The sequence below is a fragment of the Rattus rattus genome, chromosome 6, assembly GCF_011064425.1.
Source record: "Rattus rattus isolate New Zealand chromosome 6, Rrattus_CSIRO_v1, whole genome shotgun sequence".
In the NCBI taxonomy this organism is placed as follows: domain Eukaryota; kingdom Metazoa; phylum Chordata; class Mammalia; order Rodentia; family Muridae; genus Rattus; species Rattus rattus.
In genome coordinates, this window is record NC_046159.1 from 64,853,038 (window position 1) to 64,874,080 (window position 21,043).

At 35.7% G+C, this 21,043-nt stretch overlaps 1 protein-coding gene across 1 annotated transcript in view; it reads left to right on the top strand.

The window, feature by feature from the left end:
• The window catches only part of LOC116904331 (platelet glycoprotein 4-like), a 26,342-nt gene extending 10,229 nt beyond the window's left edge, over nt 1-16,113 (top strand). The window contains exons 2-11 of the mRNA XM_032907237.1: nt 5-64; nt 451-630; nt 2,051-2,142; nt 4,145-4,191; nt 9,994-10,063; nt 11,103-11,287; nt 12,463-12,581; nt 13,598-13,671; nt 14,962-15,016; nt 15,949-16,113. Coding sequence (XP_032763128.1) covers nt 5-64; nt 451-630; nt 2,051-2,142; nt 4,145-4,191; nt 9,994-10,063; nt 11,103-11,287; nt 12,463-12,581; nt 13,598-13,671; nt 14,962-15,016; nt 15,949-16,113 — 1,047 coding nt within the window. The remainder of the gene's footprint in view (nt 1-4; nt 65-450; nt 631-2,050; nt 2,143-4,144; nt 4,192-9,993; nt 10,064-11,102; nt 11,288-12,462; nt 12,582-13,597; nt 13,672-14,961; nt 15,017-15,948) is intronic.
• The last annotated feature ends 4,930 nt before the right edge of the window (nt 16,114-21,043 follow it).

Sequence of the window (21,043 nt, forward strand, 5' to 3'; positions counted from 1 at the left end):
TGAGCCTTCACTGTCTGTTGGAACAGAGAATGACAACTTCACAGTTCTCAATCTGGCTGTGGCAGTAAGTGAATAGCAGATGCTATGTGGACCATTTCGGAGCACATGTCACAATTAACCTCAGAAGCAATTTCATCATTTGACTTGAGTTGTTTTTACTCTTCAAAAAAAATAAAACTGTTTTATACTATTTTGTCATCTGCAGAGATGACCTGATCAGGCAACTTTAATTGACTTAATTGATTGATTAATTAGTATAATTTAAAACTAGCTCTTATAAAAAGTAATCTTATAAAAGGGGTTAAAGAAAATGCCACAAATTATAATTTTAGGTTAGGTGATTTTAAAGGTTTGTTTTGATTTTAACTGAACTCAATTGTTACATTTAATCCATTTTAATTAAGAAAATGTAATATAATGATTTCTCAGAATCTGATATTTTTTTTGTAGGCTGCACCACATTTCTACCAAAACTCATTTATTCAAGGAGTGCTCAACACCCTTATCAAAAAGTCCAAGTCTTCTATGTTCCAAACACGAAGTGTGAAGGAACTCTTGTGGGGTTACAAAGATCCCTTCTTGAGTTTGATTCCATATCCTATAAGTACCACAGTTGGTATGTTTTATCCTGTAAGTACTAAATATAAATGTTTGTTATATTTTTAAGTATGTAAATAAAATGTTAATGGAAATATTTATAATTTTCATATTATTAGCCTTACTTAGCTAATCGTGAAAATATCATTATTTTTGTGTCAAAATCTTTCATGTTATCAGTTTTCATAGTGAATAATTACTTAATATGTTTGACTAAATTAATTTTACTTTAAAAATTAGTCAAATTTTACTCTTATAGAAAATTAAAAATTCACTTGTAAATATTTGCGTGTTGTATTTACTTTTAATTTTTCTAAAGAATCAAGGTTAATATGTTTTGTATACAAATAAGACATAATAATCATATCTTTCCTCATTTTCTAGAGCCTTAATTATATTAAAGTTTCGATGAATAAGTTACTGTGAATTTTCACTTGAGATACTCAGCAAGCTTCTCTTAGTGAGAATTACCAGTGAACTTCGCAGAATGGCAGTTTGGTGATTCTTTTATTTATATATATATATATATAAATATATATATTATATATATACATAATTCTTTGATATATATAAAATTTATATATATAATTCTTTTACATATATATTACATGTAGTTTTATTGGGAGGCTACTCTCAGGCAAGTTCACTGACCCCAAGGACTGAGGCCAGGGAAGCCCACATCTTCAGATAAAAGGAGGGTGGGGGGGGCAGGGAGAGAAAGAGAGGGATGTCACAGAGAGAGCTGAGAGAAGAGAGAAGTCCAGCTTGGTGGATTCCTCCTCTACTTAGTCTCCGCTTAAGTTTTATATTCCCAATGATAAGAGCAACACGGCTAACCCATGTTCCTCGCTTTTGATCGCTATATAATTGGAAACCGGACAAGAAAAGGGCTCGGGTTCTTCTGTTTTGTATTAATGTTTCAGGTTACTCGTTGTATAATAGTTAAACATTGACAGAAAGCCTGAAGGAATTAAAGTCAATTATTATTTGACAAAAATCAACCCAGCTCTTCTTTATTGAGATGTTTTTAATTTTGTTTGTATGATCTTGTTCATCTTAGTAACCACTACTAATGACTTCAGAATTTAGAGTATACTTAGGAATCTGTAGAAGTTTTGTTGTTTAACTCAGTGTGTCCCTTATCTGAGCACATCACAGCCGGATAACCTTACAGCAATGCTGGAAAGGTACCTATTAGCCTTTTGTTACTTATTTTTCTTATATTTTGGGTGATATAATTAATTATTTTGTATCAACCTTTATATTTTAAATTAAAATACTTTTAAGTTTGAAATGTAAAACTCATGTTGTGTCATATATCACAAATGATAAAAAAAATGATGCTGAATGACTGATCCCTTTTTGAAAAATGTGAAAGTAAGGTAGTCATACGTGTTATGACGGAGTAAATAAATGTTGATCCATGAGTAATCTTTTATTCATATTTTTTCAGTACAATAACACTGTAGATGGAGTTTATAAAGTTTTCAATGGAAAGGATAACATAAGCAAAGTTGCCATAATTGATACCTATAAAGGGAAAAGGTAAGGAACTGTGTGTGTGTGTGTGTGTGTGTGTGTGTGTGTGTGTCTGTGTGTGTGTGTGTAAGAGAGAGAGAGAGAGAGAGAGAGAGAGAGAGAGAGAGAGAGAGAGAGAGCAAGACAGAGAAAAAATAGACACAGAGGGTGAAAGACAGACAGACAGACAGACAGACAGACAGACAGACAGACAGGCAGGCAGGCAGGCAGGCAGGCAGACAGACAGGCAGGCAGGCAGACTAGGGTATTCTAATGTGTTATTAGTATTACTTTACTATTACGGTTAAGGCACAAGCATCAGCCTATAAAACAGACATGGCTAAAGGGAAATCTTAGCAACTTTTTTTTTGCCAGACATTATACCCTCATGGCACTGTTCTTGTTCATAAATCAAATCCTGATTGAGAAGGTGCCCATAGCATAAACATATAAAAATTTTGTTTTATTCAGCTTCTTGAGAAAATGCAGCATTATTTTTTTTCTCTGCAGTATGTGTAACACTACAGTTCATCCATACAATTAGGTGATAATGAGTTGAAACATCAAAAGGTCTATGAGTTAGGCAAACATTGTGTTTTTAAAATGACCATATGAAAAAATTATACATTACAAAAATCTTTACCAAATGAGTCAAAACAGGTGAGTGTTTAAAGTGAATTCCTACACCTTTGTAATTTTACTGCCATGCCAACTTTTCCTACTGATAGAAAATGAAATTAGTATTTCAAGGAACATTAACATAATATATAATGTCACCTTTGAAAAGGTTAAAGAACACAATAGATTCATGAATCTATACTTTTCTGTATCTCCATTCCTGACAATTTATCTGGAAGAATTCTAGTTATTAATATCAGTAAAATAGGAAGAAAACTAATAAATATCAGAAGAAAAAGAATCCTTGATGTTGTCAGATTGTGCATGCAGTTGATTTGGATGCATGTATCCTCATTAAGTATAATTAGCACCACTTCCTTTAAAAAGATTAATCAACAGTGTATATGATATACTAGTAGACATTTTTAGGAGGAGATGGCACTAGTGTTTTTTTTTTATTTCTTACTCAAATGATTAAAAATATTCATGGAGATTTAGTGCTAATATTTTTAATCTGATCCATATATAAATATACATAATTTAGATAATAAAAGATAAATAAGTTCTGTCTCATTTTAATACTGGTTTCTGAGTTTCTGACATTACAAAACTGGGGAAAATGTAAAACATGTTAAAAGTACAATGAGGAAAAGTAAACATTAAATATTTACATGTTTTTGAATTTGCGAATCCACAGGATATCCAGTTTCTTCTTCTTCTTTCTTCTTCTTCTTTCTTCTTTCTCTTCTTCTTCTTCTTCTTCCTTCTTCTTCCTTTCCTTCCTTCCTTCTTCCTCTTCCTTTCCTCCTTTCTTCCTCTTCTTCCCTTCCTTCCTTCCTTCCTTGTTCTGTCTTCGTCTGTCCTCCTTCTTCTTCTTCCTTTCTTCTTCTTCTTCCTTTTCCTCCTTGTCCTTTCCTCGCCCTCTCCTCCTTCCTCCTCCCTTCTTGTTCTTCTCCTTCTTCCTTTTTTTTCCCCTCATTCTTCTTTTTTCCCCACTTCTATGATGGGAAGTCAGAAATGTCCTTAATACTTTTTTTCTATCAGATGAACACTGAACAAATTACCACATAATTGATTTCTCTCAAGGAAACCAAATTCCTGCTTGAGATTACATTTTTTTATTTTCTCCAGAACCATGTCTGTCAGAGTGGTTTCTAAGGAGCTTGGCATTTAGTTGCTTATGTTTATGGTCTGTCCTCTTCTGTTGCCCAGTACTTCCTTCACAGTAATAAGATTAGGGGATAAAACAAATATGGATTGAGTGAGGTTGTATATTTACTAAACCTTTAGTGTCAATGCCTCTGTTCTTTACTGTGTTGAGGAAAGAAGTGTTTCAAAGTTGAAAGAGTAATGTGAGTATGGTGTTCTTGAAATGAGAGTATTTGTTTATCTTCTTTCTTTCATTCCTAAGGAATTTGTCCTATTGGAAAAGTTATTGCGACATGATTAATGGCACAGGTAAGAATCTTTGTTGTAAAAAACATAGTGAGAAAAACTTCACGTTTTCCCACAAATCTACCCCTCTTCTAGACAAAGAAATCCAGATTGAGGGGCTATGATTACCAGTCAGTATAATTCAGAGTCTATTTTTGGGTAGGGTGGGAATAGGATATGTCTTAAATGAGATAGGATTTTTCAGATCAACCATGGAAAATAAGCCTTATTTCATTACAAGAACAGTTCTTCTTTGTAAAGTAGCTCGCTTAGGAATTTGTCATCTAAAAGTAGGTAGAAACAAATGTAGAGGCATAGTTATTAGTCAATTGTTCCTCAGTAGTAGACTGACAATGAAGATGTGAAGAAATACAATTTCACAAAGGAAAACCTACCCACCCCACCCCCAGGAAGAAGCAGAGCTTAGGTAGAGGCAACAAGGTTGGAGAGCAGAAGCAATCTATTTTGGACATGTTGGTCAGCATGAGGGAGAAAAGGAAAAAATAAAACAAGGTTAAATATCTAATATAAGGAAGAATATATGCAAAAATGTGTTCTACATTAGATCTGGAATGCAAAGAAACAATATCTTTGCTTTAGGATATAGTTAGTTAAGGGTTATTATTGTCCTTCATAAAAACAAAGTACACACTGTTCTTCCATGTATGATTTATGGTTGTACAACACAATGGTAATGATACCATGAAGTAATTCCAAATCAAAGAAAAGTTTTAATTAGTAAGAAGCACATACATTATATTTTACAAAGTAGGTGAGGAAATACTTAATAGACAATGATATAATGAAGATGATGAAAGTTTAGTAACAAAGTAAACCCCAGGGACTACCTTTCCAAAGGCACAATTGAGAAACACAGGTTTATTATGTTCTTTCTCACAGAGAGTAGAGAAGAAAAAGAGGTGAAAATAATGTTTTCCAAGGTCACTTTACAAATAGTCAAGTATTTCAATACTTTTGTTATATAAGTCTAACACTGTACTACACTGTCCTAAACAGTCAAGTGAATGAATGTTTATGTTAAGAACTCTGTTCTTGGTCTCAGGAACTGAAGAGAACAGAGATTTGGGAATTTATTAGTGATAAGGGATCTAGAGGCAGACTCCAGAGGTAATCATAACAGAAAGAGAGATGAGTAATGAGGAGATGGTCCTTGTGAGAGGGACTCTCGATATGGGACTAGGAGGGGACAAATGACAGTGAAACAAAGACGCTAACATGTGTCCATCATAATTTAAAATCGCATCTTCTTGTGGTTTGAAGCACATCCACTAAAAGGAATGATACATATTTAGAATGTTTGTTTTCAGAAAAGCATCTCTTGGGTAGTGGGGAGATAATTTGGTTAGGAAATAGCATGATAAAATGTATAAGAACCCAAGTTTTGGTCTTAGGAACCATGAATGGAAACATTGAACATAGTTAAGTGTAGTAGTAATTCTACAGTTGAGTAGGCTGAGATGGGTGGATACCTAGAGTTCCTTCACTGGCCTGCCCAGACAGTAAGCTTCAGGTCCCAATAAGAGAAAATTAAAGATGGACATTATTTATAGGGCTATGTACAAAGTTTCTCGCTGGTCTCCACACATACATGACTGTGTAAACAAAAGAAAACTGTGACTCCACTAATAACTATTTTATATTTCTTGACTATGGAAATTTGCAGATTTAATTATTCTGTATCTGCAGCAATGTTTCAAAAAATAATTTAAGTGTTTGCAATATATAGTCTTTTATTTGATTAATCACTGGATGCTCAAGTGTAGACAAATGGCTACTAGTCTGGAAATTTTAAACTATCTAGTCCTTGAAATGAAAGAATCAAACATTGGTACCAAGAACACTATAACTTTCTTGATTCTTTATTCATATAAGCATAAATCAAGAATAAAATTTATAAAGTTAAAAAATAAAACTTGATGAGAAAAACACATGAACTTATAATTCAATGATATGCCAGAACATTTTACCCAAACACAACCAGTGGTGGTTCACTTTGGACATATTCATTAGTGGAACAGTGAAGAGTTATCTGGTTAGTTCTTCACTTCTTCAGTGTCTGCCATGAAAATTACACTGAAATTTAAATAAGCAATAAAATATCATCTTAAGTATAAAAATATTTTAAGCATTTATGAGAAATTTTAACAAGGAAAAAATTAAAAATTATTAAGTCTGATTAATGTTAAATGCTAGAACAATGCTGATATACTAGGGATACTAAAAGCATTTATGCCAAGAAAAGTGCCAAGCTGATAATAGGGTTGGATGCTTCAGAAACACATTTACAACTTTAACAGTGGCTTTACTAGGGTTTTTTATTTCATAGCAGTAAATAGACATTGCATGTATCTGTCAATAATTTATGTAGTCTCCAGCCATGTGTGGTTTTTAGGAACTTGAATTATACCTACAATTCCGGTTTCATTGTATTGCTGTGATACAACACTCTGATTTAGATCTACACAGGGAATAAAAGATGTATCTTATTTTTCTATTTCGCTACTGAGGGAACTCAGAGCAGGAGCTAAAGGCACGAACTACTTTTCAAAACTTTATGTGTGGATGCTGTTTGCTGGCTTGCTCTCAAGTTCGTGTTTAAGATCTTACTTAGTTAACTTTCTCATATAGGCCAGGACCATCATCCTAGAAAATAGCAGTACTCACAGTGGGCTGGGCCCTCCTCCATTGAATAATAATCAAGACACTCTGTGTCTTAGACAGTTAGACAGTGTTCTATTGCTGTGAAGAGACACCAGGACCACAGCAATTCTTATAAAAGAGAGTATTTAATTGGAGCTTGCTTACAGTAGCTGGGGTTTAGTTCCTTATCATCATGGCATGATAGCACGTAAGCAGACATGGGTCTAGAGAGTAGCTGAGGGTTCTCCATCTGGATGGATACTAGGTCAGAAGTGTAAGACAACGGACCTACCTAGGGGTTTTGAAACCTGACCTCCTTGACACACTTCCTCCAACAAGGCCACACCTACTAATTCCTTCTAAGCAGTGCCACTCCTTGATGACTGAACATTCAATTATAAGGCTACGGGGGCATTCGTATTCAAGCCACCATTTTCTACTAGTTGCACCCACAGACTTGTAGCCATATCACAAAATGTAAAAGCATGTTAAGTCCAACTTTCCAACTCTTAAAAGCTGTTTAAGTTAAAACTTCAATGTCTCTTCTGAGATTAAAGTCAATCTCTCTCTTTATTCCCCCTTTTAAACTTTTTATTGATTCTTCGTGAATTTCACACCATGTACCTCAGTCCCACTCATCTCCCACATCCCTCATACACACCCTCCCTCCCTTGCAACCCGGCATTTTGGAAGTTGTAGCATGTCACAGTGTATCCTGCCATGTGGCCTTTGGTTTCCACACACTCTCTTTCCTTGCAAAAGTTCGTTGCAAATATACTCATTAGCCCGGTATGAAGCCTCTGACTTCTGATACGCTATCAACACTGGAACCTCACTAGGACTCATTTTGGATATCCTGTTGTTGTCCTATGTCGTAGAGATCCGGTGGTTTTTGATCTGTAGGACGAGGACCTTAATGTACTCCAGGAGTTCGTTGATAGGATAGATGCCGTGGTGGGCTAATTCAAAACTCTAGAATTGAGCCTGAGAGGTGTCAAGGCCGGCTAGTCCTCCATCTCTCTTACTCTCACACCACAGGGCTGACTCATCTGCAACTGCCACAAATAGGGCGTGCTCTACTCTGCTGCCTAGGCAAGGTGCAGGGCCTGCTGTGCCAAGCATTACAGTTGGTAACTGACATGACCAGTTCTGCTACTCTCATGACCAAGGTTGAGCTCTCCCACCTGGCATAGAAGTGAAAGGATGAGGGCATAGAGAGGTCTAGTCCGAGCCACATCTCAGCAGATAGGAGGCAGAACAGGTTCCTGTGCTCATACCCTCGGGACCAGCTCACCTGCAACTCCCACATCCAGGGCCAGCTCTACTATACTGCCAGGGCAAGATGCTGGGACCATTCTCCCAAGTGCTGCGGCTGGTGAGGACAGGGACGGCTCTTTTATAAGTCCCTGTAAAAGCAAAATAAAATAGCAGATCACATATTTCCTCCAAACAGGGACACCAATATGTTACCATTGCAAAGGGCAGGTGAGCATAAGGAGGAAACAGTGGACCAAAGCAAGACTGAGAACAGATGAGAAAACTCCAAATTTTGCATTTCAATGTCTGATGTCAAATTGTACTTCAGACTGACTCCTTTCAGCTTTGTTGCTAGTAGCATACTTCTCTCCGGTTCTACACCACACTGCAGTTCTCCTTAGACTTTGTCCCAGGTCTGGCATCTCCAACGTCTTGGCATCAGCAAGGCAAACCAAACTTCACCGTCACACCTTTATGGAATGGTTCTCTAGGCCTTCATGCAGGGACAGCCCTGGTATATTCTTGACCAGCAACTTTGTTTATTTGCAAAAGGAGATTTATAACTTTAACTCTAAAGCTAGAACCAGGAGATGACTGAAGATGCCAAGGTCTGCTGATTGCTGGGACAAGAATTTGGCCCTCTATTTCAGTTACATTTTTATCAATTTTGGTAGTTGATGGTTTCCTTCACTGTGTGAGTTTTTTTGTAATTGCTTTGCATGAGTTGGAAGTAAAGCTGGGTGAGTCTTTCCCTGAGGTCATCGCCCCCTTATTCCATTTAGCATCAGTCTTTTCCTTAAACTCTTAGTCTCCTTGATCACTGGACTTTACTCATTGCACTTTCTGGCGTTCCTTTTCTCCTCAAACTGAATTTGAGCATTTCCTCGCTCCTTTTCAGAAGAGCTCTGCGTAAGTGTCAATACTACAAACCACATGACAAAATCTCCTTTGCCATTCCATAGCCTTTTACCCGAAACTCTTCAATTTAGCCTTAGGTATAGGGCAGTGATCAGTCATAATCTTTGAAAAATATCACAGGAATGACCTCTATGCCACTTACTAATATTCTTTTCCTTTAAAATATCTTGAGTCAAGTCCCACAGTTCAAGTCTTCTTTAGCACCAGCTTCCATGTTTCTACTGGCATGGTTCTGCTTGAAGCATTCACCTGCTTTTCCAGTCCAAAGTTCCAAAGTCAACATTTGACCAACAAGCAGTCAAAGTGACACCCCACTCCCTTGCACCAAGATCTGTCTTAGTGAATATTCTATTGCTATAAAGAGGTATCATGACCATGGCAACTCTTATGGAAAAAAAAAATTATTGGGCTTGTTACAATTTCAGAGGTTTAGTCCATTGTTGTCTTGGAGGGGCACATGACTGCTGGCTGATAGTGCAGGAGGCAACAGGAAGAGAAAGACACTGGATCTGGCTTGGGTTTTGGAAACCTGAAAGGCCCCAGTGACCCACTTCTTCCAACTAGGCCATACCTAATACTCTTCCTCCCTGATGCCATTTAAATTTAATCTGTGTGGTGATTCTATTTCATCATAAAGACATGCTTGTAATAGGATCTATGGAGTTTTTCTTCAAGTCATTTTAGGCTGTATTGTATTGATAAAAATAGCTACGATATTCTATTGTGATTGAAATGATCTGTAAGACTTCATATGCTGTACATTAGCAATAAAAGATACTTTGATTATATGTTGAAAATGAAAACCTCTATGTCCTTGAGTAAATTAAATATACCTCTTTATTTTCTAAAAGTAATTATCCTACTAGGTAACTTTAAAATTTGTATGCAGCTTATGCTTTATTTCTTTAGACTATACTAGAAAGAGATTTACAGATTTTTTCTAGAATTCAGATCACATAAAACTCTTGTCACTGGCTTGATTTTTAACAGATGCAGCCTCCTTTCCACCTTTTGTTGAGAAGTCTCAAACACTGAGGTTTTTTTCCCCTGACATTTGCAGGTAAGTTTCAAGAATATAAATATTAGACTTTTCCCTTTCCAGTCTTAAAACAAAAAACGGGAAGCATAATTATGTCCACTATTTTTAAAAACTAGATAAATATTTCTCTTGATTTCTTAATTATAAATGTGACAAAATGGAGTATATATTTACTGATTCTTCCAAATTAGCTTACAGATTTCGACATTATAGTACAAACCATTTTCTTTGACTTTTATGAGTAGTATTTATCATGTCTGCTGAGAAAGTTTCAAGATACAGAAAACAAGTGTAAACAACAGGATCTTATCTTTCTGAAGACATCCAAAGAAAATGACACATTTGTTACAGAGCTATGTTGAAGATCCACACAGTAAAAGTTTTGAAATGGTGAGGTTGTGTATATATCCATGAGTACAGCTACCTTCAATCTACAGTCTTATCCATGAAGATGAGATGATAGATTTATTGATTAGACATGCCAGAATGATTGCTGAGGACAGTGATTTGTCACATAGGAGTAGCTGGAGAATCCTGAATGAGCTTTGACACAAAGAATTGTTCATAGTAGACACAGGGTAAATGATAGAGATCTGATCCAAGCCCACCATGCACATAACCCACCAAGTGAATGGCTCTTTTTCCCACTCCCTACCCCCAAGTGGTTCTTTCTTTAAGCTCTTTTGAAAGCTGGAAACGTCTAAATTGAACACAAATGTATAACTTGATTAAGACACATAAATATTGTTAGATGGAAGAATTTAAGCATAAAAACCTTCTCTGACATTTATCCCCCATGACAGTTCACATGTAGACTTGACCTTGAAAGATTTTTAAGAACTAAAGGATGTATATTGTAAACTTATGCTTTTAACCATGTTATGCCTTAAAATGTAAAAGCAGCATCAACGGTTTTCCCTTTGAATTAAAAAAGAGTTTAAAATTTTATGAGGAATATGTGACCTTTTTATAACTTAGAGCAAGAATATAAATTGATACAAGCAAAAGGATCAGAATTCCAGAAGAGGATCTACTTCTCTTTTCTTGAAACCCCATGTAGGTCCATCTATGCTGTGTTTGAATCTGAAGTGAACCTTAAAGGAATTCCCGTGTACAGATTTGTTCTTCCAGCCAACGCCTTTGCCTCCCCACTCCAGAACCCAGACAACCACTGTTTCTGCACTGAAAAAGTAATCTCAAATAACTGTAGGTCTTATGGTGTGCTGGACATTGGCAAGTGCAAAGGTGTGTAGATGAGCTCGTTATCAAAGTTCGTGTGAACTTGTGTTTCTTACGCTTGGGGATTTTATTCTTTAACGTGTAACATGTAAAATTAGATAGGTCTAGGTAACATTGTATTACGCAAAATATGCCATATTCAGAAGGATAAATATCACAAATATTCTCTTACCTGCAGAATATAAACTGAAATCAATCTCTCTCTCTCTCTCTCTCTCTCTCTCTCTCTCTCTCTCTCTCTCTCTCTCTCTCTCATCTCTCTCTCTCTGTCTCTCTGTGGTCTTGAAACTACAATAGTGACCATAAAAGGAAAGGACGAGATCTTAAGCTAGGAAGAATTAGTATTGAAATTCACGTGCAAAGAAAGCTTAGAGAAGGGCTGCTAGTTGAATGAAAGAGTAGAGGAAAGAGAAGGAAATGGATGAATGACAATAACGTATCTTAACACCTAATATAATATTAACCCATAACTCTTTTTTATGGGACATTTAAAAAGAAAGAAAGCAATGCTCATGGGACATAATCTTTAGTGGTAACACATTCTGTTTTGCTTTTATGTGTTTTTTTCTCATGCTTTCTTTCTGCTCTTTTTCCTGAAGCTACTGTTGCGTTTTAGTACTGTAAAATGGAATTATTAGGAAAACCATACTGGCATTATGCCATGTTGTTTTGATGGTTACAGAGAAAGAAAAATTCCCAGTATTCAATAAGTTTTCTAATCATCTGCCATTATCATAGTGCCCCTGGCTCTAGAAAGCAGAGAATAACCAAGTTGCTTTTTGTGCCCCCACAGTAAGAAGGAAAAAGCACAGACCCTCAGAGTCATCCTTGTCATGTTTGTATTCATCGGAATAATCATGATAAAGAAGAACAAACTACTGAGATGCTCAGTGTACCAGTAGCACTAATCGATTTGTTGAACATGTTCCAATTGTTCAACAGTGAACGTTAGAATTTTGGAAATTAGTGTGTGAAGAAACAGACAACTGACTGTTTAATAAAATGTCACAGTTGTTTATGTTATTTTGAAGAATACTGACTGCATGCAATGCTCTTATTCTCAGCATTCCAGAAATGAGTGTATTTTAATCTACCAAAGGTTATCCTCTAGCAAATGTTCTAAGTCATATGTGAGCTGTGCAGTAATCTACTTCCAATTGTCTCTTAAAATGTTTCTTCAGGAAAGCCTGTGTACATTTCTCTTCCACATTTCCTACATGCAAGTCCTGATGTCTCAGAACCTATCGAAGGCTTGAACCCTAACGAAGATGAACATAGGACATACTTGGATGTGGAACCCGTAAGTCATCGTCTTACTGACTTAATTACTATTTCTCTAAAATTAAAATAAATATCTTTGGATCATACCCTTAAGACAAGTGAAACTGTCAAGGAGAATAAAACTCATTTCTTCCTATTCTGATGTATGAATGGCATGAAATTTATTTTTGGTTTCAGCAAATGGAGCTTTATAAGGCTTTTCCTGGAACCAAGGAATTCTAATAATAAAAGTTAGTGTAATTGTCCCATACCATCATCATCATCATCATCATCATCATTATTATTATCATTATTATTATTATTATTACTGTGAGTATTATTATTCCACTTAGCTGGATTTGCTTTTGTAAGGAATCATTGCTATTGGAGATGAAAGCACACTGTGATTATATGTAAGTTTCAGACAAAATATATAACAAGAATAACATATAACAGTTGCTCTAGTACTACTATTAGCATTTAAATTACCTTGATAATTATCTTTTTGAACCTTTGAAAGGAGACTATGGATGTACTGAATAGTCTAACGCTTGCTAAGCAACCATGCTCTGGAACTGACCCTCAGCATCTGCGAGCTATGGACTTACACTTCTCCTTAAATAACAGATGTCTGTAATACTGTTCTTTACTGATATGTGGACTATGAAGAAATAAATATTTGGACATATAGTTCAGCAACTACATGAACTGCGTTGCCCTTTTTGTATTGTTTTACTAATGTTCTTTCTTTCTGAACAAAATTGTGTTTATTTCACAATCTAAAGGAAACTATAGTTAGCTAAGACAAATTCTTTCACCATATTATGTATATATACATCCAAACATTATGTACATAGGTACAATTGTGAATATAAATGCAGGTAGAACATGACAACTTATGTACATTATTCATTTAAATACTCTAATTTTTCAGCCTTAAGAATTCTTTCATTTTTAAATACAAAATTACTCTCTTTGAATAATAGAAAAGCAAAATCTGACTATTCTAAAGGAATGTTTTAGAAGTTTATAGTTATTTAAATTTGTTCTTTTCAGATAACTGGATTCACTCTACAGTTTGCAAAACGACTGCAGGTCAACATACTGGTCAAGCCAGCTAGAAAAATAGAGTGAGTTTCCCTAACAATGTTTTTTATTAATGCATTAGTAGCACTTTCTTATAAGATTGTGAGTGAATGAAGAAAAATGGAAAGAACGTCTTATGGTTTTTCATCTTTATGCTACTATGGAATTGTTAAATATCTGAGACATATTTTACTTGGAGGAGAATCAGATCTGATGCTTATTGAAATAGTCTATTTTAACTACTATTAGTTGGATACTGTTGAGGACACTTCTTATGTACCCTATATCCAATTATTAATAATGTATCTTCTAGGTCATGTACGTTTGTAGACTAAAATATGTACCTGTGAACCCATAAAATGTAATTAGAAATCTACATTAGATATGTGAATTGAGACTATGAGAGACATCTCCATTAAAATTGATTCATTGCGCAGAAAAACACACATGGTAAGCACTCATTGATAAGTGGCTATTAGCCCAAATGCTTGAATTCCCCTAGATGCCTAGAACAAATGAAACTCAAGAAGGATGATCAAAATGTGAATGCTTCACTCCTTCTTTAAAAGGGGAACAAGAATACCCTTGGCAGGGAATAGAGAACAAAGATTAAAACAGACACAGAAGGAACACCCATTTAGAGCCTGCCCCACATGTGGTCCATACATATACAGCCATCCAATTAGACAAGATGGATGAAGCAAAGAAGTGCAGGCCGAGAGGAGCCGGATGTAGATCGCTCCTGAGAGACACAGCCAGAATACAGCAAACACAGAGGCAAATGCCAGCAAACCACTGAACTGAGAATAGGACCCCCTTGAAGGAATCAGAGAAGAACTGAAGAGCTCAAAGGGGCTCGAGACCCTTATGAACAACAATGCCAAGCAACCCAGAGCTCCAGGGACTAAGCCACTACCTAAAGACTATACATGGACTGACCCTGGACTCTGACCTCATAGGTAGCAATGAATATCCTAGTAAGAGCACCAGTGGAAGGGGAAGCCCTGGGTCCTGCTAAGACTGAACCCCCAGTGAACTAGATTGTTGGGGGGAGGGCGGCAATGGGGGGAGGATGGGGAGGGGAACACCCATAACGAAGGGGAGTGGGAGGGATTAGGGGGATGTTTGCCCGGAAACCGGGAAAGGGAATAACACTCTAAATGTAAATAAGAAATACTCAAGTTAATAAAAAAAAAAATTGATTCATTGACTAGAACAAAATCAGAGAACTTAAGTGATATATATGAATAATTGATTTCCGATACCTTATTTACTATAAGTGTGTTTTAGGTATGCATAAAGATACTCACAATTATTTTTTATGTATATTATAGAGCACTGAGGAATCTGAAGAGACCTTACATTGTACCTATACTGTGGCTAAATGAGGTTAGTGCTTCATTATTCATTAAAATAATTTTTACATAAAATGATTTTGTTACTTAAAATGATGCTGCAGAAGTGGGTAGGAGAGTATGGGTGTGTGGGCAAGCACTCTCATACAGGCAAAGGGGAGGGGGAAGGATAGTGTAGGAGGAGGGGTTGGTGGATGGGTAACAAGGAAGGGGGTATCATTTAAGATGCAAATCGGAATGATCATTAAAAAATAAAAATAAAAGATAAATAAAATGAGATATAGTACATATAATATATATGTACTCTAATATAATGTATTTTCACTGCCTGTACATATGCTTATACACTTTGATATATCTATTAGAAAGAAAGCTAAACTACATAGAACAGTTTGTTAAATTTTATGGTTTGTTTTTCAGACAGACATATAAATTTACATGTTTACTTGTACTCAAGAAACATACACATATGTAACAGTGCAGAATTCATGACTCATTGAATGTAACCGTGACAATAAAAACCAATTATTCCTAATCAGGGTAGGTTAGACTAGACTCACAATCCTATCGCCTGGTAAACTGTCTTGCTGTAAGCTACTAAATTCATTAGTCACAGAATTAGAAAATGCATTGCACAAACCTTCAAAGGAAGTACAGCTGTTGACCTTTGCCCTTTCTCCCTGACACCAGGAAACATTTGGAAAGTTGTGAAATAGTTCAAAGAATCTGAAAGATCAAATGGATGCACATGCACTGCCGAGCTCTAGGCAGCCTAATCAAAGTGGGAAGGGAGTCATTTCGCACATTAGCACGTACAGTAGGTCAACTTTGGACAGGAAGTGAATTTTACTGCCTTACTGAGACAGGTAGACGACACCTATGCGAATGTTGAAAGGAGAGAATGGCATAAAGTTATTTTGTTTTATTAATTTAACAAAATAATGTTAATGATTATCTTGATTGCAGACTGGGACCATTGGCGATGAGAAAGCAGAAATGTTCAGAAACCAAGTGACCGGGAAAATAAAGCTCCTGGGCCTGGTAGAGAGGGTCTTACTTGGTGTTGGAGTAGTGATGTTTGTGGCTTTTATGATTTCATACTGTGCTTGCAGATCTAAGAATGGAAAATAAGTAAGTGCTCATCAAAGTATGTATCATCTCATCAAAGTATGTTTTCATCTCATCGAAAAGGGATTATACATTAAAGCACAAATATTATACATTTCTGCACGTGTTTAGCCAGCTATAACGTCTTAATATATCCCAACTTTTGATGTTATTGTTGTAAAGTAAATTAAGAAGCAAATCATGATTGAAATCATCACTACCACAGGGAAATGAGCACAATTATAATTTTTGTCCAAACTTAGACTTGCTAATTTCTTTTATTTTAAAAATTATTAAAATTATACCTTATAAAAATTATAATTATAAAAATTTTAGTAGATAGAAATTTATAAGAGCAAGATGTAGATGTAGCAATATATAGATTTTGATTAATAGAGGTAAAAGGAATTATTACCATAAACTCTGGGTGGATGCTGGTAGATGCTAGCCTTTTTTATTCCCAAGTAGAGCTTAATAGCATGACATGCTGATGATGAATTAAAAGTCATTGTCTGAGAATTAGAATAAAAAATTACAAGATAATAATTGACTGAGTCACTCAGTTTAGAGATAAAGTATGGAAATGTGGATAAATACATAAGAGTCTTGGCTAAATTGTACAGGGTGTTTTACATAGTAATGACCACTGTGACTAGATATCAATATCCATGTTTCTCTACATGAACAGAAAGGGAAGCTTAGCTTCCCCTAGCCTAAGTGGAAATAAACTTTGAAATATAAATCTCCAATCCTGTTAGAAAAAAATGATGAGGAGAAAATGCTTGGTTTGAAATTGTATTCTACTTAAGCCAAAAATTAACCATAACCTTTGTCTTGCAGAAATTTTGATTTTAATCCCAATAACTAATATTGAACACATACTGATAATGCTTAATAGTTTACATGAATTATCACATCACCCCTATGTAAGTCTCCAGTAACCTGGAGTAAATACTATGGTATTCCCTGGAGACATTCTATAAAATTAGAACAAATGTCACATTGTCCATGTTGAAGTCTAAGATAACCATGTCAATGTTTTCTAAAGTAATGTGGAAGTTAGCTAACAGTATTTATTATATGGGAGTTGAGCATCTTTATGGTGTAGCAAAAGCAACTCAATGTTTTGTTCTGGATCATTTGTTTCACTCCAAAATTCTTTTGAGCGCCATGTGTTTAAAATGTTAACAAGACATATGAACAATGTAATGCTTAAAATAAGAGGTAGAGACATGGCAATTGGTTATGAGCACCATTGCTCTTCCAAATGACCCTTTCCCAGCAGGTAGCTACTAACTCCAGTACCACTTTTTGGTCTCCACAGTCATTGACACATACATGATGATGGACAGAGAGACATGGAGGAAAGTACCCACGCATAAAAATGAGAACTTCTAATCTATTGTATGAAAGACATTTATTTTCAAAATATTTGAGAAAAATGTCTCCTCCAAAGTTAAAATACTTTAATATTTCTCATTAGCCCATCAGTGTTATAGTGGAATGCATATGAACACATATCAATATCATAGATAAACAGAATATCCATTGGAAAGGTATCAAATCCCTGCTCAAATACAAAAGTGAGTCTGCATAAGGTATTGGTTTATTTAGTTAAATGAATAACTTCATCATTGTTTAATGATCCTTGAATATAAGGTTTCTTAGGTTCATATAGTACTAATTGATAACAGAATTAAAAGCTCTTAGTGTCTACATCACTAAGTGTCTATTTAATTCATGCGTTCCACTGTTTTAAAGACAGAAATATATCACCTCCTAAAGACCGTGCTTTCAAAAAACAGATTCTTACTTGGCAATAATTTAACTCTACTAGACTCACAATTATGAGACTCAGGTTTGCTGAAACAATCATTTTGTAATATGTTAAAAGTTATGTCTCTGAGAAAACTTGTGCATGATTTTAAGGGGGTTGGATGTGTACAAAAAAAAAAGGTAAAGCGCTAGGGAGAAAAGTGACTTTGCTGCTGGGGAGACTACAGTAAGCTCAGTTGAAAGCTGGACACATATATCTCTTCATGGAAGACAGTCTTGGGTGTATGAGGGTCCTACAGTAGCCAATTTAATTGACTACCTCCTGCTCTTGGTATGCTTAGCTCTTGGGAGTAAGGATGCAGCTTTCTGAGTGTCCTTCTTGAGGAGGAACATGTATCTCCCTATAATGAAAACTGAAAGGTGACTTCTCTTTTAGCATGAGATACTGTGCTGGATAACTGAAACTATCATACCTCGATACAATATGATATGTAAGATGTGATACATGTGATATAAGACTATTTTGCCTTTTTATTATCTCACTGCTCTCTGATTGGTAATGTCTCTTCTGTTTACAGGTAGTGGATGAACCTACATTATGCACTAGCAACATCTTTGGTAAAACCAATCTCCAAAACGAAGACTTAATACATGTTTGTTTTTATAAAACACACCTATCTGTAGTTGAAGAAATGGTGGTGTGCGCTCTCTCTCTCTCTCTCTTTGCAGATATATATATAAGCCACCATATTTCGAAAAGATTAATATACTAAGCCTATATTTTTAATAAAATCTTTCTATTTTTTGAAGTCCATCATCTGGCAAATAGAGTGGACTTCAATTTCAGAACCAATTATCTTTTGGTTCTAATTTACTGATTTTTTTTTTCCCTTTTGGCAAGTTTCAAGAATGTATATTCCTAGAAACATTTTGTTCCTCATCTAAGTAAACTGTTATCATGTCTGGGGTGGCCCTTTTCATTTATAGCAAATGTTCCTTGTGACTGTCAGCACATATGTCATAAGTACTACATCATTTTAAAGATTTAAGGATGAAAAATGAACAATTCACATATGAACCATTGCTGATATATTGTTTAAGCCTCTCCCTCTCTGGTGTCCTTGACAACAACAAGGCCAGGTATCACAGCTATTGTTTTCTTTTTACTTTCTTACACAGAGCTTATATGTTCTGTTCCTTGCCATGAAATGAACTACTTTTAGCACATTGTAGCTCTTTATATTTTAAGTATGTTGTCATGTGCCATGCTGCTAGCTCTTTTTTTAAAAACTGAGTAGGTTTTTTCTGCTCAGCCATGCAACAATGTTACTTCAGAGAGATAGTGTTAAAAGATGTAATTTATAATAAATGGATTATGATATATAATCTTACAAAAGCTAGAATGGGCTTTAAATATATATTTGTGGTAATATATTCTGCTTTCATAATCACCCAGAAAGAACTGGTTTCCAATATTAAAGATGTTCTTAAGTTCAAATGTTTTGTCTAGTTACTATTGTATCACAATATGTTTTATTATTATTATTATTATTATTATTATTTGTGAAGTATTTCATCTGAAGTCTTATATCATTCTGAATCATTTAACCTGAATTCTATGTCTTAATCCAATTGGAAATGGATGTTTTGCTTTAATTTTATAGCAGTAATGTAAGAGTGAAGGCTAACGTCTTTCCAGGACACATTGATAGTTGTTCTGCTTCCTTTAGCAGAGTAACCTATTTCAAAGAATATTAGTCCCAATAGATTCTAGTTTAGAAGACAAAATAAAAGCAAACATTTGTGTTGTATACATAGAAAAAGAAAGGAAAAGGAACTCTCTTGTCTATATATAAAACTTATCAATAACAGCATGACAATTTGGGGCAGGACTGCTGGGTCAATGGTTAGAAGTGCTTGAGGTTTCTACAGCAGACCTGAGTTTGTTTCTCAGCTCCTATATGTCTGCTCACAGCCTCATATAACTCCTGTTTAGTGGCTACAATGCCTGCCTCTCCTCTGCAGCCTTCTGCGTGCATGTGACACTTGTATGTTTATCCACTCAGGCATGCATGTGCACATGGAATTTAAGAGGGACGGAGGAGTGTATGAGAAGGTTGTTGGAGAGAAAGGAGAGTGGGAAATGATGTTATGGTAAACCTCAAATTTAAAAGAAACTTTTCTTTCTCTCCCTTTCTTTTTTCTTTTTTTTCCTGCTTTTTGTTTCTGTTTTTGCTTTCGTTTCTGTTTTTGCTTTTGTTTCTGTTTCTGTTTTTGGTTTTGGTTTTTTGTTTTGGCTTTTGAGAAAGAGTTTCTCAGGGTTGCCCTGGTGGTCCTGGAACTTGCTTTCTAGGTCTGTGGACCAGGCTGGTCTAGATTTGCCTGTCTCTGCCTCCTGATTGCTGGGATGAGAGGTTTGCACTGAGTGGTAGGATTAAAGGCATGCAGCTCCAAAGAAACTATTTCAATAAATAAATGGTAAAATTTAAAGAACTTTAAAAAGTAATCACATAGCATCGATGTGTAAGTTTTCAGGTTTTATTTTAAATCTTGTTAAAACCCTCAGGTTGGCTAAACACCTCTTAGGAAGAATCTTCCAGATATCTGAAGGTACTCAAAGTATAGAGACTGGTGTCTTTTTCTTTCATGAGGATGGGGAAATCATTGCTCTAAGATATTGAGAGAAGTAGCTTCACCAGAATTCAGAAACAAAGGGTGCGATCACATCACATGGCTGCATTACAGGATTAACAAAAATGCATTGAAAAGAAGAAGCAGGGGTTGGGGATTTAGCTCAGAGGTAGAGCGCTTGCCTAGTGAGCACAAGGCCCTGGGTTCGGTCCCCAGCTCCGGGGGAAAAAAAAAAAAGAAAAGAAAGGAAGAAGCAGAACAGTTCATATTACTCCCATCACCTTTTTTGCAAATTCACTGAGAAAATCATGTGCAGAAAGAATTTTTACCTAGAAGGGAAAATCAGACTTTGCTGTAGACTTTAACATCAGGTGTGCGACAGTATTAGGAGACACCTGTCTTCCATTGAAGGACCACTGTCGGGAGACCCCACTCCAGTCTCCGGGATTGTACTACCCCAAGAAACGCGAGAGACCGGCTCTTGATGTAAAGCACACGAGGCAGTTTATTATCAGAGCTCTGGGACGGCTCATATCTCACACAGGAG